Consider the following 25,889-nt stretch of genomic DNA (forward strand, 5'->3'; position numbering starts at 1 on the left):
GTTAGTCTGAACCTGAACATGAAATGTCAAAAACAGAAAACAGTAATCTCAAACAACTGTTTAGAACAGTTAAATCTTCAAAATAATTTTATACATATCTTGCATTGTAAAACGTTGTTTATGTACCCTAAATCTTACACATCAAAATCAAACGGGAAATTTATAATACTCTGTTAATGACAAGTGCTATGTTATTTTATAGTAGATCTACAAAGTAATCAATGATATAACAGGTCAGACTAAAACAATTTTATTACTACAGCTGTTGTATTAACAGTGACTTCACTACGAAAGGGAACTTTTTGTGGGACAGCTAAACATAAAATAAATAAATAAAATGGTTTGAAAAGCAATATTTTTATCATTGATGAATAAAAAGGTCACCAGGAATCATGGCAATTAGGGGAAAAACTGGGTAGTTAAATGGGTGAGTAATGAAGAAATAGAATTGTTAGATATTTTCACATCTGGTTTAACAATCATTCTCAGAGAAGGTTGATTAATAAATTGATGTTACTGGAGAGAGGCTTTAGGATTACACCACTGGCTCTTGTTCTTGGCCTTCTCTAGTTGGACTTCTGCCTTTTTTTCCTTTAATCTAGCCCCCTCCTACCCCTCGCCTTTTTTTTTTTTTTTTTGAGTATTTAAAGCAAATCCCAGGCAATACAACACTTCTCTCATAAATACTTTTGTAAGCATTTCTAACTGATAAAGACTTCTTTTTTAAACACAACCGTGATGCTATTTAAAAAAATTAACAATGATTTTGTAATAGCACATGAACATTTTTATTGATGATGTGAATAAAGAAAGGGTAATTGTTATAAATTTCTAGGGCCAGAGTAGAAAGAATGGTTGAAGAGGGAATATTTACTATGAAGATGAGAAGATGAGGGAAGATCTAATAATAGCTATTCAACAACACAAAGGATTCTCTCATAAGGTAATGGGCTTTCTGAGAGTCACTGGCAGTATTTGTCCAAAAAATGACACAGGAGGGATTCCTATAGGGATAGAAGGTAGAAGTAGTCATAAAACTGTAATGCTACACAAAAATTTAAATGTTTTGTGACTAGAAAACTTTTCAAAAAGATGTTTTCCCTAAATTTAATCTGTAAAATTTGAACGAAAAATCCCCAACCAGATTAATTTCAATTTTCAGCATCTCAAAGTTCAACCACGATTGTAATTTAATTCCAGTTAGGATGTATGGATCCAAATAGGAAAACAATGATGTATTTTCATTAGGTACATAAAAGAAAACCTGAAATACAAGTAACCTAAGAAAAGCTATAAAGAAAGAACAGTCTAACAGGTTGAAACACCAAAAACAAAAAAACACAAATTCTACCCCCCACCCCCCAAAAAAACAAAACCCACTGCCACCAAGGTGATTCTGGCTTATAGCAACCCTATATAGCCATATATAGCAGAACTGCCCTATAGGGTTTCCAAGGCTGTGATCTTTATGGAAGCAGACTGAACAGGTTGAGAAACAGAAGATAATTCATGGCCTGTGATGTCAGGAACGCATCGACTACTCGACATTTGAGGTAGAGAACAGGTTAAAGTAAATTAAACTCAGTTCCTTTGAAGACCAGTATAAGGGAGAGAAAAGTTTTACTAAGCTAGAGTCAATTAGTTTTTCACTTTTAAAAGTAAATAATACTTAAAGAACCAACTCACTACATAACTAGAATACTAAATATTTCCCTTTAAATGTAGTACTCTATTTTTTTTTTTTTTTGTAAAATAGTACTTTAAACAGTGATAGTTTCATCAAAATAATTCCTTACATAGTACCTCAAACTACAAAATAAGTTCCCGCCAGTTTAAATATTCTTAAAATTCTTAAAATACTTTTTAGAGGGAAATGTAGGCTTGTGCCCATCATCAGATTCCCTTACTAAACACACGTTGAAAATTACTTTTATAGAGGCATTTCCTTTATTAAGACAGAGGTGTTGAGCAAAGATATCAAGCTTACCCTTTGATGACACTATTTCTAAAACATAAGAAAATAATAAATTATTGAGATGTGTAATACTGACATGTGAAAACAGAAATAATGAAGTTGGAACCATAAGCAGAAAGACAGACCCTGTGGCCATGTTCTTCTGTAAAATAGTTTTGTAACAGGTTTTAGGAATATTCTAAAAAGGTTAACTATATAATTTATCATTTGAACCGGGACATTTGTGAAATGGAAGGGGACACTATCAGTAATTACAAAATGGATACTGTCCTGGCAAACTGGGACACATGGTCAGCCTAGTTATCAATCAACCCTATGTAGGCAACTCCCAGAGCATATAACAATTTCAGACTCTAATTGCTAGAGAGGTTAACCATCCAGTTTTGAGGTCCGCAACTTCAGAGACACAGGTACAATGTCAAAGACATTCAAAGATCCACAAGAATTATTAAAGGGTTAAAAAAAAAGTTATGAGGCTGATACAAATGTAAGGGGCTGGAGAAAGGGAATAAAAGAGTAGATAAATAAAATAGTTCAAGGAATTTCAAAATTTTTATCTGACACAGAAATTATTTAAGAACCTATTATCCTTCCTTTTACTACTTAGCTTTCACCATAAAGTGTAAATAAAACTAAAGGCCGTTCTGTCAATTTAACTTTTGTACTGGACTTAAAACTCAAGCTTATTTATCTTTGGGGGCAGGGATATTATCATTCATTTCCTAGCACCCAGTGCCTGGCTCTCAATAAATGTTTATTCAATGAACTTATTTGTGGAGCTTAATAAAATGTTAATTATTAAAGTATATGATATTAAATCTCTAACTGAAGAAGGCAGACTTAAAAATTCAAATCAACAATTTAACCCACTGATTCACTAATGGAGAATTAACCAGGAAACAATATGTCTGAATATGCTTTAAAATAATCTAGCAGGGCAAGAAAGGGGAATAAAAGATGAAACAAAACTGCCAGATGTACTTTGGTGAGTAGCATCTGGGGTCTTAAAAGCCTGCGAGTAGCCGTCTAAGATGCTCCATTGGTCTCATCCATTTGGGAGCAAGAGAGAATGAAGAAAACTAAAGATACAAAGATTAGTCCAAAGGACTAATGGACCACAACTACCCCAGCCTCCACCAGACTGAGTCCAGTACAACTAGACGGTGCCTGGCTACCACCACCGACTGCTCTGACAGGTATCACAGTAGAGGGTCGTAGACAGAGCTGGAAAAAAATGTAGAACAAAACTCTAACTCAAAAAAAGACCACACACAAAAAAAGACCAGACTTACTGGCCTGACAGAGACTGCAGAAGTCCCAATAGTATGGCCCCGGACACCACTCTAGCTCAGTAATGAATTCACTCCCAAGGCTCACCTTTCAGCCAAAGATTAGACAGGCCCATAAAACAAAGTGAAACTAAAGGGGCACACCAGCCAAGGGGCGAGGACTCAAGGCAGGAGGGGACAGGAAAGCTGGTAATAGGGAACCCAAGGTCGAGAAGGGACAGTGTTGACATGTTGTGGGGCTGGTAACCAATGTCATAAAACAATATGAGTACTAACTGTTTAATGAGAAGCTAGTTTGTTCTGTAAACCTTCATCTAAAGTACAATTAAAAAAAATCAATAGTACATAATAACCTGAAATCAATTCTGTTATCAATAAGTTAATTAGCTAACAAGTAACTCAACTAACAAGGTTTGCAGTTATATCAATATGTATTTTGTACCTAAATTAGGGGAAGAAAAATTAAGAGAAAAAAAGTATGCTACTTATTAAATACAAGCATAAAATAAATCTAGACACTAAAAAAAATTAAAATGTCAGATGTAAATAACTGAAGCTGAGTGCTAGATGAGTATGTGTTTATGTGGAATGGGGCATCTCTATCTTTATGATTGCAAATTTGCATGTTAAAAAGTTTTTTAAGTCCACCTAAGACCAATCGAATATACTGGATTTATCAAACATGAACAATTTTCTTTTCTTTGAAAGGATCACTGTCAAAGTTCCCACCACATTTATGTCTAAAGACAGTATACCTGTAGCATGAGATGCAAATTAGTCACTTTCTGTGCAGACCAGCCAGAATTTTCATCTCCAACTTCAAACCAAGGTTTCATACGTTGAATATATGAGCCTTCTTTAAAAAAATTTTGATTGGAATTGTTGTTTTTTAACAAGTTTTGAAGCAAAAGCAAACAATCTTCCACTACTATACCTGGGGAAAAAATGTAAAATGGAAGTGTTAAGGTGGATAAAATCCAACTGAAAGTTCAGCCCTCAAACCTTTTTAAAAAAGGATAGATTTCCATGCTCACTATCTCTGTAGTATGCCAGGGCAGACAGCCTCTTCTGACTTCTGACTGCACAGGCCACAGGTCACTATCGGCATGTTTTTTCTCGTGTTCCCTAGTGATCTCCTGATTTCTATGTTCAGCTGCCTACTTACCTCGGTAACTTATATTCTCTCCTCAAATTTCAGCTTAAACATCATTTCTTCAGGAATGACTACCCTGACCCAATGACTGGCTTAGGATCACCAACTGTATGCTCTCACAGCACATTGTTACTTTTATTATTATTCTGTGGTGTCTGTCTTCTCCATGGGGTCCCTGGGTAGTGCAAATGCTTCACATTCTCAGCTGCTAACTCAAAGGTTGGAGATTTGAGTCCATGCAGAGGCTCCTTGGAAGAAAGGTCTGGTGATCTACTTCCAAAAAATCAGTCATTGAAAAACCTGTGGGACACAGTTCTACTCTGACACATGTGGACTGCAAAATCTCAGTCGACTTAACAGCAACTGTTTTTTCTCTCCTCTAGATTCTAATACATGAAGACAGGGATGTATAATGCCCTATTTACCTCTGTATCCTCCAAAGAGACAAAGACAAGGTATCAGGAATATACGTAGTTAAAAAAAAAAAAAAAAAAGGCCAAACCAAACCCGTTGCCATCGAGTTGATTCCGACTCAGAGAAGCTGGTGGATTTGAATTGCTGACCTTTTGGTTAGCAGCCAAGCTCTTAACTACTGTGCCACCAGAGCTCCATACATAGTAGGAAGCTATTAAATATTTGTTAAATGGATCAGTCATATCGTATTTGATCTCTAAAGCACTTGGTATTATTGCCCCTATGTCTCTTACTTGAAATCTCATTTTCCCTTGGTTTCTAAAACACTACTGTTTCCTGGTTTGCCTGTTTCTCTTCAGTCTCTCTTACGGATTCCGGCTCTTCTATACCCCTTAACTACTGGTATACATTAGGTTCTGTCTCAGCCTCCTTTCCTCTTCATTCTTCACTTACTCTAAGTAACTCATCTAAATGTCCTTGTTTATCTAATTTTCTTTCATCATGTAAATTTGAAAGATTCCCAAATCTTTATTTCCAGCTTGGACCTCCTCTCCAAATTAATATATCCAACTTTCCACTGTAATACTCTATTTGCTAGCCCCCAGCTCAATGTGTACAAACGGAACTCATTTTCTTCTCCTATCATAGTGCTAGGTTTTTGGTATAACTCTCTCATTAAAAACAACTAAAAACACTGAACAAAAAAATCTTAAGGGCAATGAAGAGCTGACAGTTTAGCAGATTAACACTTAAGAGAAAATGGATATCCAGAGATGTAAACAACTATAAAAGTAGCTTTTGGCCAAGAGTTCATTTCTCAATCTTGGAAAATCTAAAACTTTGTTTTGACACTCTCATGGGGCAAGTGGAAAATAAATCAGAGCCAAGGGCTTACACCAGGTGGGAAGCTAATAGAGAACTTTCCACACAATAAGCTGGAATCTCAAAGAGCTATATCCTTGAGTAATAATTAACCAAAAGATAAGCAGCCCTCACAGGTCTTACAACCTGGATTTGTGCTGCCTGAGTGGTCAAGGAAATCTCCAGCCTTGAATCTGGGTAAGGTGGTCCAAGACAAACTGCATTCTCAGGGCTTGGCAGAAACAAACATGTATTTCTTCTGAAAGAAATTATCTTCAGCTTAGTTTTCAAATTCCTATAAATAAATCTGTTAATCACAATGACCAACAAACAGTCAAAGATAACCAGGAACACAGAAAATGTGGCCACATGGGCAAGAACCAGTAAAGTACCAGACCCACAAAGACTTAAGACAGTGAAATTATCAGACAGAGACTATGAAATATTAAGCTACTTATGTTCAAGGAAATAAAAGGTAAGTTGAATATATCTGCAGGGAACAAGAAATTATAAACAACTACATAGCATGTTTGCCAAAGAACTTTTAGAAAAGGGAAATTAAGAAATCAGTTGACAGGTTCAATAGCAGATTAAGGACAGGTAGAGAGAGCACCCTTCAGCCATAGATCAGAAAGGCCCATGAAACAAACAATACACGTAGCTCAACCACGTATACGAGATTAAATGGGCACAACAGCCCAGGGGCAAGGACGAGAAGGCAGGAGGGGCAGAAAAACTGGACAAACGGAAATGGGGAGACCAAGGTTGAGAAGGGAAGAGTGTTGACACGTCACAGAGTTGGGAACCAATGTCACAAAACAATGTGTAGTAATTGCTTAACGAGAAACAAATTTGCTCGGTAAACCTTCACCTAAAGCACACATACACATACAAAAAACAATGGGTAAAGAGAGAACTGGTGAAATGGAAAACAGGTAAGAAGAAATAATCCAAAATGTAGCCCAGAAAGAAGAAAATAAGATGATAGAGTAGGAGTCAAATTAGATGACAGAAAACTGAGAAAGTCAAAGAAGAGAGAAATGTGGCAGGAGCAATATTTGAGGAGATATAGCTGCGATTTCCCAAAACTGATGAAAGACACCAACCTAGACTCCAGAAGGCCAACAAACAGCAAGCAGGATAACTAAAAAAATACATACTTCAACACACCATAGTAAATGAAAGAAAGAGTATAAAGTATGAGCCCCCATTTTTCCCTTCAACTGCACTGTCTAGAGTACAAAGGAATCTCTTTAAACCAATCTTTTCATACTGTACCTCCATCACTGTTCCCCTCTTCTGTAATAATGTCTAGTAATCTCTCAAAAGCATTTTCAAATGCAACAATTTTCTGGATTGCTCCATTGCTTCTTGTTAGTGCCTGAAGTAGTAAGACACCCTTGTGGAGAAGAAAGATAACGTTTAGTGAACTACAACCTTTATAAGACATTTCAAAATTGCTTTAAAAAAATAATAGAATTTTGGAACTGGCAGGAATTTCAGAAATCCAACTCCTTCACTTTAGAAAGAGAAAACAAGGATAGAAAATTTAAGCAATTACCTCCGTAAGGTTAAAGATCTTGATGGGACAAAGTCTAGACCAGAATCCCTAACAATTCCTTATTCAGTTCCTTTTCCACTGTGCAATATAAATACATAATATTTTTTTCATATTCATCAATCGCTAGATAGCTTTCATTGTGGCATGAAGTATGTCACTGTACATGATTCACAGTAGTAATAATGGACAAGCTATGAATTCATTAACATATATTAACAAATACTATCATATTAAAGCAGAGAAAGTTGTTATTCTTGCCCCGCCAAATTCCCAAAATTTGACTTGAAGTCAATAGAAAAAAGATAAGAATTCATGCCTCATGTTCATAGCAGTCCATCATGACTTTGTTTCTGATTTTTAGTTTTTCTCAGCTCCTGTTAAGCTGGGTTTAGTTCATATATTCTGCAATCTCTTTATAATTCAAGAAAAACTCACCACTTTCAATTTTTCATTTCACCACCAAAGAAGTATTTTACAAGCCCTTAAGGATCCAGTAGTATCATGATAGTCAAGAGACAGCAGATATAAAACAAGCATAGATATTACTTAGGAATGTATGAGGAATAGCAAAAATCCTAAAGAGGTAAATTAGTGGTTGGCTGTTACTACTGGGTGGCACATATACATGTAAGAAAAATGCCCATGGCCTTATTGGGTTTGTTTCACTAATGTTCCTGTCTCATCACAATACCTAAATGAAAGAGAGAAAGGTGAATGCGGTTATTTTAGATGTCAAATTTTCCCACTTAATGCTGCCAAGTTGAGTTTAACTGCTAACAAAGGGAAGAGTACAGTGACAAGAACACTGGGGCTCTGAGTAAGATAAAGTGGGTTTAAAACCTAGTCGCCCTATTTACTAGCTGGGTGACTTTGAGTCTCAGTATACTCACGTGTAAAACAAAGACAATAATATTTACGCCACAGAGATTTTATGAGGAGTAAAAGAGATAATACATAAAATGCCTTCTATAGAACCTCCCATATTTTAAGTTCTCAATAACTGTTGATTTTTTTCTCCCTTATTCTCCTAAGTGACTATTAAGAGAGTTCCTGCTCTAATCAACACATCCAGTAAAGTCCTCTTAAGAATAAAAGTATACTTGTTGGTCATTGAAAGTAAGTGGGCACCAACTCCTCACTTTGAAAATTGGCAAATAAAAAAAAAATTAAAGGCATTTATTTATTTATCCTGCCTTTCAGTATGAACTGTATTAAAGGTAATAAAGTAGCACTAGTTGATGAAGTAAAGTTCTTCTTTACAGATGATTACAACCCGCTGACACTGAGCCGATTCCAACTCATAGCAACCCTGTAAGACAGAGCAGAACTGCCCCACAGGGTTTCCAAGGAGCAGCTGGTGGATTCGAACTGCTGACCTTTCGGTTAGCAGCTGAGCTCTTAACCACTGCACCACCAGGGCTCCTCACAAATGATTACAATTTAATAAATATGGAAAGAATGACAGAATCAGAGACATCATCATTTTGGAACGCCTAACAAAATAACTGCTCTGGCAATGCTCATTAGTGGATGAAACCATTTGATACAAGGTTCATAGAGAGCTTCACAATGGAGGGACCTGGCTATCACCAATTGAACTCACTCATCACTACAAGTGAGACAACAGTATTATGTGTCTCCTGAGGTGTTGCAAGATTAAGTACACTGCATCACCTAGAAAATATTCTAGCAAAAAGCTGAACTTGACCCTAATCGAGCCTTCAGCGTTAATAGACAGAACCACCAAATATAATGATAGGATCTCGTCTGGATCCTGATTCAAAGAAACTAAGTGTAAAAAGACATTTTTGAGACAACTGGGAAGACTGAATTTGGAATGGTTATCTTACTTAAACTGAAGGCCAAGAAATTATTAATTCGTTAATTTAGTGATAATGGTCTTGAAGGTACGTAAGAAAAAAAATTTTTTTTTTCTTCCCTGAAATGCATACTGAAGTGTGTATGGGTAAAATTATAGATTGCTTGATTGCTTTTAAAAACTCCAGTCAAAAATACACAGGAGCGGGGTGGAGGTGGGAGGAGGAGGCAGATGAAGCAAGTAGAGCAAAATCTTGATAACTGATGGGTTCAGGTGTTTTCTCTCCACCTCTGTGTGTGCTACATTTCTCATAATAAAAAAATAAGTAAAGGGATGGAAGTACAGTCTGTCACTTAGAAGTAAGCTGGTAGTTGCTTTCCAGGGTTTTCTCAACCATTTTAGTGTAACTTGCTTTTTAAATACTAAGTTAACACACGTTAAGTATAAAAGTATCAGTGCACCTACTATATATGACCAACTAATTTTCTAAATCCAGATCTACGTCGATGTCTCAAATATAAAACAAACTACAGCTAGGCATCTTTACCAATATGCTCTAAGGGAGGCTAATCAATGTCTACAATGGTCAGGGAGTGCAATTAGGTTATTAAAAGAAAGAAAAAAAGGAAAAGAAAATTTTTAAAGAAAGAAAAGATAAAAAAGAGGAAAACAGTAGCACACTGTTTCAGTAAATCGGAGTGCCACTTAGTTGCCACTGGTTTCTGATCCTTGGTGTCAACTGTGTATATTACATTACATAATGTAACTGACAGTAAGCATCCACAAACAAAATCATATAAATAGGTTTATTTAAACCAAAGAAAATAGGGCTGTTAAACACATGAAAACCAAGAATCTCAGTAAGTTATAATGAAAATTTAAAAATGTAACTTAATCTCTAACTGCAAAATTAATAAAAATGAACATGGAGAATCATTTTATCTGTCTCAAATAAAAACTGAGGGAAAAAGATGAAGAACAAAGGGTAAGAGTTAAAAGAAACAGTAAATTTAAAAACCAAGATATGCACTATGCTTAAAAAAAGTAATTTTATATTTTAAAATGAAAACAAATGGTAATAATACTAACAGAGAACCAGGGAAAGATAATATCTCTATTAAATGGTTTGTATGCTATCCTCTTACTTAAACTGCGGGTCAAGAGAAGAACAAGAGAAACTGAGTTAGTAACAATTAGTCCAAGATGCTCAAAATTCCTAATAGGTGGAAAAAGAAAAAAAATAGATGGATGTCCATTTAAATACAATTTTTTAAAAGATAAAATTTAAATATTAAAGAATAAAAAATAGTTTTTTAAGTTACATTACTATATAACTTGCCTGTCTATAAAACTGAATTGACATACATAAAAAAATATGAAAAGCTCTATCTGTATGTCTGTGTGGCTAATGAAGAACAAGTTACTTGGTCTCTGTGGGTCATGGGCTTCTCCCTATAAATATGGGAATTGAATTAGCCTGATATGATCTCCTAGCTGTAGCATTTAATTTTAAAACGATCTTTCCAATTGTTGTCTAAAGTATAACAGAGCTTTGACCAAGTTGTAAGGTAACAGTAGAGAAAAATATTCAAGCAACAAAATAATGTGGCATCAATGCAAAATATTCAAACTTATATGCAAATACTATAATAAATCAAAATGGGAAATGATTCCAGAGCAAACCATGCTCATAGTTAAATAAAATTATTAACGAAAAATACTCTGAAATACATTCAGTCAACTAAGTACAAGGATTCTAAATGTTAAAAATGTTATGCTTTGTTAAGCTTACATCATTCAGCGTGTGGGGGCCTTTCCTCTACTCTTTAGGAAGGAGGATTCTAGAGATAAGAGTTTGGGGCTAATACAACCTTTCAGAACAGAGTGGAAGAAATCCTAAACTTGTGGAAGAAATAAATTTGAATAGCAAAATTGTCTGCTTAACCCAAAACATTTGGATAGGCAAGAAATAATGTGGCCTTGCATATAACTTTAAAAAGTCTAAAAGACTGACCACTAACCTCAACTTTCCAAATCTAACTTCTTATATTTTTGAATAAGAATAAACAAAGATTTCATTTGCCAAGAGAAAAAAAAAAAAAAAAGCTGCATATTATTGGACTCCTTTTTCAAATTTAACTTACATCATTACGTATAACTTCCCTGGAATCTGCTAATAAGTCCATTAATCTTGAAACACCTAGAAAAAACAAATATGTGAAAAATACTGGTAAGCCAAAAATGCAAATACTGATTCAAATTATAAACAATCCATTTCAGTCCCTCTCTCTAGGAAATACTCCTCATTTTTTCCAATTAAATGATATAAAGATGGTTTTTAAGTCACTTACCCATGGGGCTGACTAAAATAATCTGCTGCACCTGAGGCCCTAGTTGTTTTAAAAGAGAAGTAAGAAGCTTTACACCAGGCCATCGGACATGGAAATCAAACTCCTGCAATATAAGAATTTAAAATATTTACGTCTGTAATTCATAATTTTAAGAAAAACAAATAAAGAATGGAAGTTTAGTAAACTTCTAAATGGTGATTCTAAAGAGAAGAAAGACAATAAAAAGAAAACAGGAAATTAATATAAACTGATCAAACAGGTTAAAATGTTATTGACTAGATAAAAGAATATTATGTAAAAAGAGAAATAAGTTAAAAAGCAGACAGTGCTTTAACAGATGTATTTCTTGAAACATGCATGTAAATCTGTTGCTATGTTATAATAAACCCACTACCTTAAAAAGTTACGTATACGTTTCTTCCTTAATAACATCAGAAAAAGGCAACAAAAAAGATGCTTATTAAGATGACAAAAATATTAAGATTCCCTATTTACCTCCAATAAAGATAGCAGGAGAGTGACATTTTCTTGCTGCTTAATGAAAATTTCTGTAAACTGGCTTCCCAAATCATCACTCTGTCTTGTGGAATTTTCTTCTGTAATATTCAAAGATAATGTACTTCAGTATGGTGCTGTGTTACTTTAAGGTGTCTTTTTGTTGAAGGAGCTAAGCAGACACGATAATTTTCTTTTATTTAAACAATTCAAGCCTGTAACAGTGTGGCTGGTAGCAATACTACAATGAATGGAAGGCAATTAATTCCTTAAAATAACTTTTAATGTCATTTAAATAAATTTTATTCCTCAAACGTTTAAATCTACTCTCCAAATAAGAGATATTTAAGTTTTCACATTTTCTCAAGGACATTTTTAGGTTAAACTGGGGCACAAAGAAAGTCTGTGGAGTAATGGGAATACCCTAACATGAGTAAAGTAATGGTTACACTGCTGTATGTATCTGTCCAAACTCCTAAGACCATACAACCCAAACAGTAAATGCGACTGTATGCCAATTATACCTCAAAACACCTTCCCCTCCAAAACCATTATTAAACATACAGTCCTTGCTGATTCTGAGTGCTACTGTATTAAGTAATTTAATTAAAAATTAAATCACTCATCTGCAGTCTTCAATATCCTTAAAAAAAAAAAATTAGAGTACATATATAGTTATTTAGTAATAAAACCAGTTTTTTAATATATATATATTTTATTGTATTTTTGTGAAAGTTTACACAGCAAATCAGGTTTCATTTAACGATTTCTATTCAGTGGCATTGGTTACATTTTCCACACTGTGTCAACATTCTCATTATTTCCACTCTGCTTATTCCATTTCCATTAATTTAGCTTCCCTACCTGCCCCCCCATCTTTGCTTTCAAGTAAATATTGATCATTTGGTCTCATTTAAATTTTAAAATCAGAATTTTACATTTCTTTAAAATGTTTTATATTTGCCCTTAATGCTAAATCTTTGAACTATTTGTTCTTTAAATGTACGTTGTCAAAATAACTTAAAGGATCACTAAAAATTGAAGCAACAACTGCCATAAGCAAATTATCATTTAAAACCTACCAATACCATAAACAGTAATTTAGTGGTAGCAAATATACTACCCACACAAAAACTGGAAGAAAAAAAAAAAAAACAACAAAAACCCAACCCCACTGCACAGCATCTGCTAAGTGTCAGAGAATCTTCATCCACATAATGCTCCAGGCAGTGGTAATAAACTTACAGAGCCAGCAGTCAACATCAAACCTACTCATTACCCCTTAAACAGCTGTTTATAAAACACGAGTATAGAAACAACAAAAAACCCCAGCAGATGACAGGAAAAGCAAAACAATCCAACAAGTGATACTGATAACCAGGAACCAGTTGCCACTGAGTCAATTCCAACTCATGGTGACTTAATCCCATCTAATTATCTGCAGGGGAAAGAGAAAAAGAAACCAAAACTAGAAAAGAGATGTTTTCCAATATTGATTATACATGCAAATATGCTGGATTTATCCTTCAGAAACTTACTTAAATATTCAATAAAAAATTTTGGTTTAAAATTTTTTAGGAATTTTAACTATGAAATATTTCTCTTAAAGATCTCTTATATCACTAAAAGAATTTACTGTTTTTGAACCTTAAAACTACATTTTTTAAACAAAAAACACTTGTTTTTAAAAGAATTACTCTGGCTGTTTCGTGGACAATAGACTGTTGGAGAACTAGGGAAATAGGAAGACAGCTTAGGAGGCAATAATCAAGGTAAGAGCTGGAGATGGCTTAGGCCACAGTGGTCTAATTTTTATGAAAACAGAGGGAAAAGGATTTGCTGACACATTGTATGGAAGGGTGTAAGAAAAAAAAAAAGTGACCATTCCAATGTTTTGGCATGAAAAACTAAAAGGGCAGAACTGGAGTTGCTACTTGTTGAGATGGGGGAACACTGTAGGAGAAGCAAGTTGGGAGCAGAGAGAGAATCAAAAGTTTACTTTTGGACATATTAAGTGTGCGACACCTTACAGAAATCCAAATGAAGATATCACGTAGGTCGCTGGAAACAGGTAGTCCCTGATTTACAACAAACCACACTTACGACTTTTTTTTTTTGTACATCTTATTGTTAGTAACATTTACTGCATACAGTGTTAAAATACATCTGTAAGTTTATATGAATGTTTCCAACTCCCAAAGATGGATAGAGATCAAATACAATAAAAGGCAGTTAGAATGAACACTAAAAAAAAAAAAATGAGGTTTCTCACTTATGTCAGAATTGACTTATGACAGAATCATCCGAATGGAACCCCACCATGAGTTAGGGACTACCTATGTATCACTGAGATGGCTGCTAAACCACATTCCTGCTCTCACAATAGGGGCAGACTTTTTCAAGGCTTCAGATCAGAACTGTTTGACTAGGATTAACCACTTCCTTACTCTTTACATTGTTTTAACTTCAGGGAAATTCTGCAGATAAAGGTCACAAACAAGTCCCAGGAAAACCAGCACCAGACAACCAAACATGCACAGACAGATCAGAAAACTCATGCCAAGGAACCAAAAAACTCACGTCAAGGAACAGAAGTCACTGGACTTACGTCATCTGTGAGAGCCGTGCCCATTTCAGAAGCGAGGGGATTGTCAGTCGCTTCCTGCCAATTCCTAGCCCTGCCCCACAATGAATAATCACAAAGAATTGTTAATATGTATAACTTCATGATTCTGCTTACTGTAACGATCCCATAAAAGCTGGTGTCCACTCAGTTTCAGGGAGCCGCCGCGGAGACTAGAAGCCCTGCACACTCCTTTACTTGGCCATCTAAATAAACGCTTTCACTTTGCCTTAACAGCCATGTCCACTTCTCTGTTTAGACAGGCTGAGCCAAGCGGGACTTGGAACTGACCCAGTCCTATTCTGGTTCAGTCGTTTACATCATTGTCTTAGTCATCTAGTGCTGCTATAAAAGAAACACCACAAATGGATGGCCTTAACAAACCTAAGTTTATTCCCTCACAGTCTAGTAGTCTAGAAGTCCGAATTCCGAGCACCAGCTCCAGGGAAAAGCCTTCTCTCCCTGTTGGCTCTGGAGGAAGGTCCTTGTCATCAATCTTCTCCTGGTCCAGGAGCTTCTCTGCTCAGGAACCTCAGGTTCAAAGGACATGCTCTGTTCCGGGCATTGCATTCTTGGTGGTATGAGGTCCCCAACTCTCTGCTCACTTCTTTTTCCTTTTATCTCTTGTAAGATAAAAGGTGATACAGGCCACACCCCGGGAAAACTCCTTTTACAATGGATGAGGGATGTGATCCGAGTAAGGGTGTTACATCCCACCCTAATCCTCTTCAACATAACTCAATATTGCCTAACTAACCACAGGCTGAGATTAGGGTTTACAACACATAGGAAAATCACATGAATCACAAAACTGAGGACAACCACACAATACTGGGAATCATGGCCTAACCAAGTTGACACATACTTTGGGGGACACAAATTCAATCCATAACAATCACTTAGTCATTCTGTGCAACAGAACAAAACAATGAACCCTATGTGCAACAGAATGAAACAATGCCTAAACCTGCGACATCCTCACAATCATTGCTGTGTTTGGGCCCACTGTTGCAGACTCTGTGTCAATCCATCTCATTAAAGGCCTCTACTTTACCAAGCATGATGTCCTTCTCCAGGGACTGGTCTCTCTGATCACATGTCCAAAGTAGGTAAGACAAAGTCTTGCTAACCTCACCCCTAAGGAGCATTCTGGCTGTACTTCTTCCAAGACAGATTTGCTCGTTCTTCTTGCAGTCCATGGTATATTCAATATTCTTGACCAAGACCATAATTCAAATGCATCAAGTCTTCTTTGGTCTTCCTTATTCATTGTCCAGCTTTCGCATACATATAAGGCGACTGAAAACACCACGGCTTGAGTCAGGTGCATCATAGTCTTCAAAGCGACATCTTTGCTTTTTAACACTTTAAAGTAGTTTTGCAGCAGATCTGTCCAACGCAATATGTTGTCTGATTTCCTGGCTGCTGCTTCAGTGGGAGTTGATTGTGGATCCGAGTAAAATAAAATCCTTGACAACTTCAACCTCTTCTCTGTTTAACGTGATGCTGCTTATTGGTCCAGTTGTGAGGATTCTTGCTTTCTTTATGTTGAGGTGTAATACTGAAGGCTGTAATCTTTGATCTTCAAGTCCTCTTCACTTTCAGCAAGCAAGGTTGTGTCATCTGCATGTTGCAGGCTGTTAATGAATCTTCCTCCAATCCTGACGCAGTGTTGTTCTTCCTATAGTCTAGCTTCTCAGATTATTTGTTCAGCAAACAGACTGAATAAGTATGGGGAAAGAATACAACTCTGACGCACACCTTTCCTGATTTTAAACCACAAATGTTCTGTTCAAATGACTGCCTCTTGGTCTATGTACAGATTTCTCATGAGCAATGTTATCCATAATTTGTTACAATCCACACAGCTGAATGCCTTTGCATAGTCAATAAAACACAGGTAAACATACTTCCTGTATTTTCTTTCAGCCAAGGTTCATCTGATATTATCTCTTGTTCTACACCATCTTCTGAATCCAGCTTCAAATTCTGGCAGTTTCATGTCCATGTACTGCTGCAACGTTTTTTGAATTATATTCAGCAATTTTTTTGGTGTATTATTAACGATTCTGTTTGATAATGTCCACATTCTGTTGGATCACCTTTCTTTGGAATGGGCACAAATATGGATCTCTTCCAGTTGGTGGGCTAAGTGTCTGTCTTCCAAATTTCTTGGCATAGACAAGTGAGCACTGCCAGTCCTGCACCCATTTTTTGGAAACATCTCAATTGGTATTCTGCCAATTCCTGGAGTCTTGTTTTTCCCCAATGCCTTCAGTGCAGCTTGGACTTCTTTCTTCAATGCCATCGGTCTTGATCATACGCTACCTCCTGAAATGGCTGAATCTTGACCGATTCTTTTTGGTACAGTGACTCCATGTACTCCTTCCATCTTCTTTTGAGGCTTCCTGCGTTATTCAGTATTTTGCTCATAGGATCCTTCAGTATTAAAACTCGAGGCTTGAATTTTTTCTTCAGTTCCTTCAGATTGAGAAATGCCCAGTGTGTTCTTCCTTTTTGGTTCTCTAACAAATATGGCCTTGATGATAGAAAGAATGCTGGAAATTGCATGACAGAATTTTGCAAGACCAATGACCTATTCATTGCAGATACCTTTTTCAACAACAGAAACGGCATCTATAAATGTTGATCCTGCCAGGTAGAATACACAGGAATCAAATCTACTATAACTGTGGAGAGAGACAATGGAGAAGCTCAGTATCATCAATCAGAACAAGGCCAGTGGCCCACTGCAGAACAGACTATCAGGTGCTCACCTGCAAGTTGATGCTTAAGAAATAAAACAAGTCCACAACAGCCAAAGTATGACCTTGAATATATTCCATTTGAACTTAGAGACCATTTCAAGAACAGATTTGATGCACTGAACACTAATGACTGAAGACCAGAGGAGCTGTGGGGTTACATCAAAGGCATTACATTTGAAGAAAGCAAAAGTGCATTAAAAAGAAAAGAAATAAAGAAAAGACCAAAATGGATGCCAGAAGAGACTCTGAAACTTACTCTTGAAAGTGGAGCAGCTAAAGCGAACAAAAGAAATTATGAAGTAAAAGAGCTGGACAGAAGTTTTCAAAGGGCCGCTCAAGAAGATAAAGTAAAGTATTATAATGAAGGAGGATACTACTCAGCAGTAAAAAGGAATGAAATATTCAGATACATTAAGCTGTTGGGGGAGAAGAAATCCAAGTGGAGACATCACATCAAGTATTTGAACGTACAACTACGGAGTTCAGTGAAGAGGTGTGGTTTGGACATAGACATTTGAGATTGATAAACATATAAATATTTAAAGTCACAAGACTGGATGACAATACAGTCTGAGAATATAAGAAGAGAGTAGAGAAGGAAAGAAATCTATGTCCAGGGGTATTCCACTATTAAGAGATTGAGGAGGTAAGAAGGAAGGCAGCAAAGAAGATAAAAAAGGAGTAAGGAGTCAGTGAAACAGGAAGAAACCAGAAGACCTTGGAGACTGAGAGCCAAGCGAACAAAAAGTTCGTAAGGAGAAAGGAGCGATCCACTGTCAATACTAACAGGTCAAGTGTAACCTGCGAAGTAACTTAACATGATCAAGAAATGAAGTAACATCGCTAACACAGGTAGAGGTAATTTTTGTTTAACTACAGAATGACTAGGGTATGGAGCAGTCAGATACTTTCCTGAGAGGCAGTACGGTGTAATGCAAAAAGTTCACAAAGGCTTTAGATTCAGGTCAATTAAATTCATACTCAACTACTTAGTAGCCAAGTTACTTTGGGCAAGTATCCCAACTGTATCTAGCTTCAGTTCCTCATCTGTAAAATGCAGACAATACCTTTCACATAGACTTTTCTATGAGGAAAACAGATAAGTAAAATAACTAAATTTTCTTTTAAAAATATACAATTTCAACTCAAAATAATAGAAACATTAACAGTGCATACTAAGTAAGAGTTCAATAAACAGTACCATCATCATCATCCTCATTATGCCTAAGCCAGGATTTCTCAATCTTGATACTCACTCCTGACATTTTGGTCCACATAGCTTCTTGTTGTGGGACGCTGTCATGTGCAATGCAGGATCTCTGGCCTCTACCCACTAGATGCCAGTAGCACTCTCCCACTTTCCCTCAACTGTGACAACCCCAAAAGTCTCCAGGTCTTGCCAAATGTCTTCTAGATGAGGATGAGGGGGCAAATCACTTCCAGCTGAGAATCACTGTCCTAAATATGTATTATCGAGTTTTCAAATGATATGAAACATAATGATCTTCCTTTGATGATTCAGAATTTCAGATTCTTACCAGGTTATCAGTAATGATGCATCATTAAGATGCAAAAAAAATCTTAACATGATTGTCTAAGCCCTGTCCTCTCCCTTCCTCACTGAGATCAGCTGATATCAGGTTACCAAGGAAATGATCTAACAAGTTAGATTTTTTTATATCAAACTCTGAGCTAGCTTATAGTTAACAAACATCTTTAACACAAACGGGACTTGCAAAGATTCAGTCACTGTGTTAAACTGGGCCTCAGTTTCCTTATTATTAATAATCCCTAAGGCCAAAAGCAAAAAAAAAAAAAACAAGTTAATAGTTTTACAGTTGGGGGGAGGTTAAGAAAATCTCTTAAAAAAAAAAAAAAAGATGCAAAAAAAAATTTTAAAGTATATTCCATGATATTTCCAGAAACTCGCTTGTTTGTAAACAAGTACTGATATTGATACTTTACCTTATATTTATCTTTCTCATAAAAGTTGAATGCAATCTACCAAAAAAGTAGTTCAGTTTATGATTATTTTGATTCTATATAAAAATAAACTTGCTGCATGTTTTACTACTAAAAAACTATCATGACAGGAGTCTTGGTGGCACAGTGGTTAAGAGCTCAGGCTGCTAACAAGAAGTTGGCAGTTTGATTTCACCAGCTGCTCCTTGGAAATCCTCTGGGGTGGTTCTACTCTGTCCTATGGGGTCACTATGAGTTGGAATCAGCTCGATGGCAATGGATTTGGTTTTGGTCAGAAGAACTGTTTAAGGAAGTAGTCACTATTTCCACTTCAGGAAAAACTGGTAGACAGGAGAGGGGATGAAGGGAAGAAAAAACAAACAACTACACTTGAAAACTATCATCATGATCATTAATAAATCTAGGGCATTAACAAGTTAAGGTAGAAGAGGCTTGATGCTACCTGCTGTTCCTTTAGGAGTTGATAAAATTCTGTGTCCTTATTATTCACACATCCCTGAGAGTAAAATCTGGCTTGGTAAATTGTCATTTTCAAAGCTCAATGGTAAATGTATCAATGGAGGAGAAAAAGTTGGACCAGGTAAATACCAAGAACCATACATTCTTCATACTTTATTTGCATGTCAACATGATGATGGAAGGGGAGACTGTGAAGTAACTGGAAAAGGTAAGGGAATTTGAGAGCTGGTAAGATCTTCTGAAAATCTCCCTCCTTGGAATCAGCTACGAATAGGTGCTCTGATTCCCATGGTGCAGTGAACGCCATGCACCCAATTAAAGCTAATTCGGTGTGCTAACAAGCCTATCTTGTTTTAAGCCACCCCAGAACCTTAATGAACCATGCATGACTAGGTTAGAGGTGTCATGAGAAGGAAATATCTAGTCAAATTCTATAGACAAAAAAGTAGATAAAGAAAACTGTAAAAAAAGGAGGCAACAGAGAGCATGTGCATTAAGTGAACAGCTCTCCAAATACATAAGAAATCTATGTTCAAAAGGCCAGTAACTTGCACTCTCCCTCTTAGAACTGTCTCTGCAGAAACTGAAATCACAGCAATGTGTGTTGATCTAATTGTGGATGCTTTGTAGGGTTATATTCCATCTGCATATATTCATATTTGCTGAATGAGATAAGACTTCAGTATATAATTATCAAAATAATGCTTTAAAAAAATTTATCATGGCATGGCTTTTATCTGAGTGCTGTGAATATTGTAGAGAATGTAAACTCAACTCTAAGAACAAGTTGTGAGTGAGCGAAGCACGCTGGGTGTAAGATACTATGGAGGCTGGAGAATATATGCCCTAAGGGAAGCAAACAGCAGTTACTCAGCTCTAGCTGATTGCTGTCAACATGGGAATGCAGGCCCAGGTGCTGTCAGATCTTCAGATTTTCCTAAAAGATAAGCTTAAAGTCCATATATTGATGTGAAAGATCCCAATTTGTAACTTATTCAAATTATTTAAAATACTAAGTTGGCCAAGCAATCTTGCCTACAAGACAGTAAACGCCTTGGACCAAAAGTTTGTGACCTATAGAAAAAAGTTTGAAATAAGTCATTAACATGTGAGAGAACAATAAAGCTTGTAAACTAAACTAAAAAAGAATGGGGGAAAATATATACAGCCTTGATAGAAAATTTGTATATTTTTGAAAATGTCAAAATATTTTTTATGTTGAGAAAAGGCAAACAACTAAGCTATATCGAATTTAAGTTAGTTTCCTCAAAATGCAGGAAAGAGTGGCATGTTAATAGGTGTCAAACAAAAGCAAATGCCTCCAGACAAAGATATTTGGATTAAACGAAGTTGAACAGGTTTCTTTACTTGCAGGCTTCTCAGTGCTTACTATGCTATTGTAAAATGTGATGCTTCAGATAGAATATTGTACATAATGCCTAACTATGAACCCCCTTTAATACAGAGCACTCTAGAGAACTTTTGTGCTGAACTTTAAAGGAATGCAGGTCTAACTCAAGAAAAAATTTAATTCTGTGTTAGCACTGAGCACAAGCTAATTATGCAGCAAGAAATACAGTTAATACCTTTGATTTATTCTGTAACTATACTGTAAAAAAGTCCCTGGGTGGCACAAGTGATTTGCTCTCAGCTACTAAAGGCTGGCAGTTTGAACCCACCTAGTGGCACCATGGAAGAAAGTCTGGTGATCTGCTTCCATAAAGATTGTTGTTGTGTGCTGTTGGGTCTACCCCATAGGGTTTCCTAGGCTGTAATCTTTACGGGAGCAGATTGTCAGGACTTTTTCCCACGGGGTGGCTGGTGAGTTTGAACTGCTGACCTTTCAGTTAGGAGCCAAGCGCTTAACCAGTTCTACTCTGTAACACATTGGGTTGCCCTAAGTTGGAATCAACTCAATGGCAATGGGTTTGGTTTTGGTATATACTATAATATAGATATAGATAAAATACTATAGCTTACCACCCACTGCCATCGAGTCGATTCCGACTCATAGCGACCCTATAGGACAGAGTAGAACTGCCCCATAGAGTTTCCAAGGAGCGCCTGGCAGATTCGAACTGCTGACCTTTTGGTTAGCAGCCATAGCACTTAACCACTACACCACCAGGGTTTCCATACTATAGCTTATCAGTACATAATTAAGATCTATGTTTTCAACTGCACTAGTAAAATATTGCCCTGTTCCAAGCATCAGTGGTCCCTCTGATTTAATACTGGCAATTTTAATAAAAGTATTAGAATGATACACTCTACTTCCTTTCAGTTAGTCATAAGACAACACTTCTGAACTTTAATGGCATCCTCCCCCCCAAATTATCTAAGTAATTAAGGTGATACACAGAGCTATTTTGGTATAGCAGTATATTAAGTTAAAACTACTATAAACAACTACAGTAATTATATCTAAACATAGCAAACCATAACTAGACCCATGGGAAATGACATCTAGTCTACATATAAATAAAGGTTCAAGACAAGTAAACCACCCTGTCTTACCCAGTATACTTTATTAAAACCCCTAGAGTTTAAGCTCATGGTTTTGATACTTATTTAACGTGTAAAAGTAAAGGACCCAGGAGGACAGAGGTCTTCCCAGGCTGCTGCCATGCATCAAAACAGGCCACAGTATAGTACTGGCGAGTGTTTGCACTTTATGTGGTGGGCGCCTGAACCCTGCTGGGCTCCTTGTCTTTCTCAGGCCAGAAAAAAGAGTAAAGCTCCCAATGCTGAAGCAGAGCAGAAGGAAGTCTCGACAACTGAACTACCTGAGCCCTCAAAAGGGTTTTATGTGGAGACAACTGTCACACATAAAGAACATTTTGTTCTAGTTACTGAGAGAATCTACATTTGAAATCATGGACTTAGGTAGCCCTGGTCTAGAATCATGATTGATGGCTAAATTCTGAAAACCAGTAGTGTGGTTCAGTGTGTAAGTTTGATAAATGCTTTGATTACCATTTTATGCCTGTGAGAAGTGTATACATTTAATTTAATTTTATTGTAAAATATTATCACTAGTAACATGCAATAAATATTTCCTGACGAAAACTAAAAAAAAAAAAAAAAAAAGGTAAATGATCCTTTACATTAGATAAATTAAGAAATAAAATAATATAAAAATTAAATGGCTCCTTCTTACCATAGTGAAAATAAACCTAAGACAGGTATGTAAAATGAAAGACCGCTTTTTAAAAAGTCCTTATATACCTCTGGAAACTGTTTATCTGACTGGCTTTTAACTAAACTTGTATATAATATACACTTATTCTTAAAATGAGTTTACAATTCAGAACACTTTGGGCCTTCTCATTTAGAACTTGTCTCCATTTCAAGTCCATAATTCATACTATGAAGAACAAAATTACATTACAAAAAGAGATAATGTAATAATAGTTGTTCTAACTCAGGCTGAGGGGATATCAAGAAATCTAACTCAGGCTGAGGGGATATGAACTCATCTTTTTTACACATTGTATCCAACTATATAGGTACGCCTAAAATTTTTTTTAACATTTATTCTAATCATTCTGCAACTCCTATAAACTAGTTATGTATACTGCATGATTTAAGAATCTAGTCAGAAAGATTAGAAGAAAAAGAAAATTGGCCATAATTTAATCAATCAGAATCTACGAAATATTAAAAAAAAAAAACCTGAAAATTCTGTTCTACTTACTAGATGATACTATACAAGTTACATAACCTCTAGGCCTGTATTTTTTCGTCTTCAGAAGACAGCATAATATCACCTACCTCACAGGCTGCTATGAGAGTTAAACAAGACAATGGATACAAAACACTCGGTAAACTTTAAAGCTCTATATAAGTACAATCAAACAATAAAAGAACCAAGAACTACTGACCTGTACTACCCCACAAGGAAACAGCTTATTGTCACAAAAGCCAAGGCATAATGCTCTGATATTTTCTGATTTCAAACAAAGGGTTCAAACACCACAAAAGGTAATGCTACATGCCTTAATAAATTAGTTTCTTTTGTTAGATATATGCTACTTTGTTCTGTACTATTTAAAATCCATTTTAGATACGAGTATTTCCTTCCTCATCTTACAAAAGTTAAGCATCTCAGGAAAGTTGGTAAAATAAAAATAAAATGCGTTCTTTAATAATGAGGAAAAGAAGTATCAATGATAAAAGTAGATGGAACTTGAAATACACCACCAAAGAAAATATGGGTGAGCTCTATGAATTAGTGTAAAAATGTCAGTAACCAGAACATTACTGTGCATGCATTATTTTAAAGGGACAATATCAACATATAAGCATTCTCTCAACTGGAATACTTTCCAGCTATTACTGAATATAGGCAAACATGTATACATACATTATGTATACATATTGAAATATTTTTATTTTAAAATAAACTGCCTTAAAATTTTTTTCCATGAAGTACCCACAAAGTAATGGGAGATGTGCCTACCAGAGAAAAAGTTTTAATTTTATTAAAAGATGCACTAAAATATTTTTTGTGTTCTGGAGAGTAAACAGATTTTGCAGCCACAGAAATAATAAATAGCAATATAAGATTATCAAATATTCCTCTTAAATTAGGGAATTCTTATATAGTGAAACAAATCTCAGAAGATTTTTTACCAGCCAGAAGAAACATCACTTGACAGTGTCCTTTTATATTATCAGAAATTATGCCTAAAAGCATCATGCATATGTAAATGCAATCTTTTACCTTCAACATCATCTGAAAAGGTAGACAAAAAAATAAATAAATAAAAAGTGGGTGATAAAGGAAACAGTTTCTTATGTAGTAGTATATGTACAATAAAATAAATAAGAGTTTAAAAACATCAAATAAGCAAAATAATCTCATGGCAAAAGGTACTCCTTCATTTTAGTAAAATACCAGAGATATTCTAAAAGATACATAGTATATGCTATACTTTCAGGGTCATGAGACAGGCTTATCATTAAAGGGTTATAATAAAATATCCCTAAGGGAAAGAACTCTAAAGTGGGATTCAACATTTGAGCCAAGAATTACATTTTTATGGAGAAGTAAAGAAAAAAGTATTAATAATAGAACTGAAGGACACGTTTCTTAGCATCTAGATTTTAACTGCTTTTTCAGGATAACTACATTTTGAAGAAAGCCTAAAGATCTACTTTCATCTTCTCTAGAAAAAGTGATTCTACTACTATTTATGTAAAAATCCTTTTATCCTGTCATCCAAAGATTTTTTTGTAATGCTGAATTAAAAATAAAAAGCCTAAATACAAAAAGAGAAACAAAAAAACTAGGGCCTAACCTTGATTACATGGTAAATTTGCAACAAAGGAAAACCACTTAATAAAAATTTTGCTGCTATATGTTTTTTTAAACAGAAAAATTATCTCCGACATCCCCTGCTAACTGGAAAAAAACTTAAATTTCTCATCTGAAACAACTAAGCAATCAATCAATCAATAAGAAATAAAGGGAAGAAAAAAACTTTTTCTTTAACATGTTCTAAAAACTGTGTAGCATCTAACTTTCTCTCATCTGAGAGACAACTACGGTAAAGTATCTTTTTCTTTAAAATGTGTTCTTGGGTGTACTGCATCTAAGTGTTGTCCTGTGCCTCATACCTCTTTTTCCATGGTACCAAATCATGTTCACTAAAGATTTTTCACCCCTGAGAAATTCATGAAGTTGAGTTGTAAGCTAAATATCACAGAGAAATAAAAATTTAAGGAAAAGACTAAGTCTAAGGAATTGTGACTATTCAACGCAACTCAGTTTCAAAAATTTCTAATACTGATATTCTTTAATATCCAGGGAAGTTAATATCTACATATACTTCTGCTCTTATTTTTATAAAATAGTGCAAAGTCAATATGCATCTACATTTCTTTGATTTGTCCATGCAGAATTTCTAAAGGTCATTTAATTTTGTTCTCAATTAGATTTATAAAAGGCATTAATATGTCTATTCTTCTGACTTTCTAGAATAATGAAAAACCCACCATGTCCCACTGCATCAGCCAATCCAGTATGAGGTATGCACTCTTCAACAGCACTGTGAAATGTTATTCAATGCATATGTTTTTGCAATCTATAGAGCAAAATGTATACAGACCTCCATCAAGCATTTCACAAGTGAC

General features: G+C 35.5%; 1 protein-coding gene across 3 annotated transcripts in view; it reads right to left on the minus strand.

Moving 5' to 3' along the window:
- Positions 1-25,889, minus strand: part of USO1 (USO1 vesicle transport factor) — a 119,184-nt gene that overhangs the window by 40,108 nt on the left and 53,187 nt on the right. For 2 of the 3 annotated variants that reach the window (XM_003414145.4, XM_010594130.3), the window contains exons 5-9: positions 11,919-12,019; positions 11,424-11,526; positions 11,217-11,272; positions 6,971-7,091; positions 4,020-4,198 (exon numbers count right to left, since the gene is read on the minus strand). In XM_003414145.4, coding sequence (XP_003414193.1) covers positions 4,020-4,198; positions 6,971-7,091; positions 11,217-11,272; positions 11,424-11,526; positions 11,919-12,019 — 560 coding nt within the window. Of the gene's footprint in view, positions 1-4,019; positions 4,199-6,970; positions 7,092-11,216; positions 11,273-11,423; positions 11,527-11,918; positions 12,020-24,386; positions 24,490-25,751; positions 25,841-25,889 lie in introns of all 3 variants that reach the window. The other variant, XM_064285690.1, reaches the window with a different exon arrangement.

The sequence above is a fragment of the Loxodonta africana genome, chromosome 5, assembly GCF_030014295.1.
Source record: "Loxodonta africana isolate mLoxAfr1 chromosome 5, mLoxAfr1.hap2, whole genome shotgun sequence".
In the NCBI taxonomy this organism is placed as follows: Eukaryota; Metazoa; Chordata; class Mammalia; order Proboscidea; family Elephantidae; genus Loxodonta; species Loxodonta africana.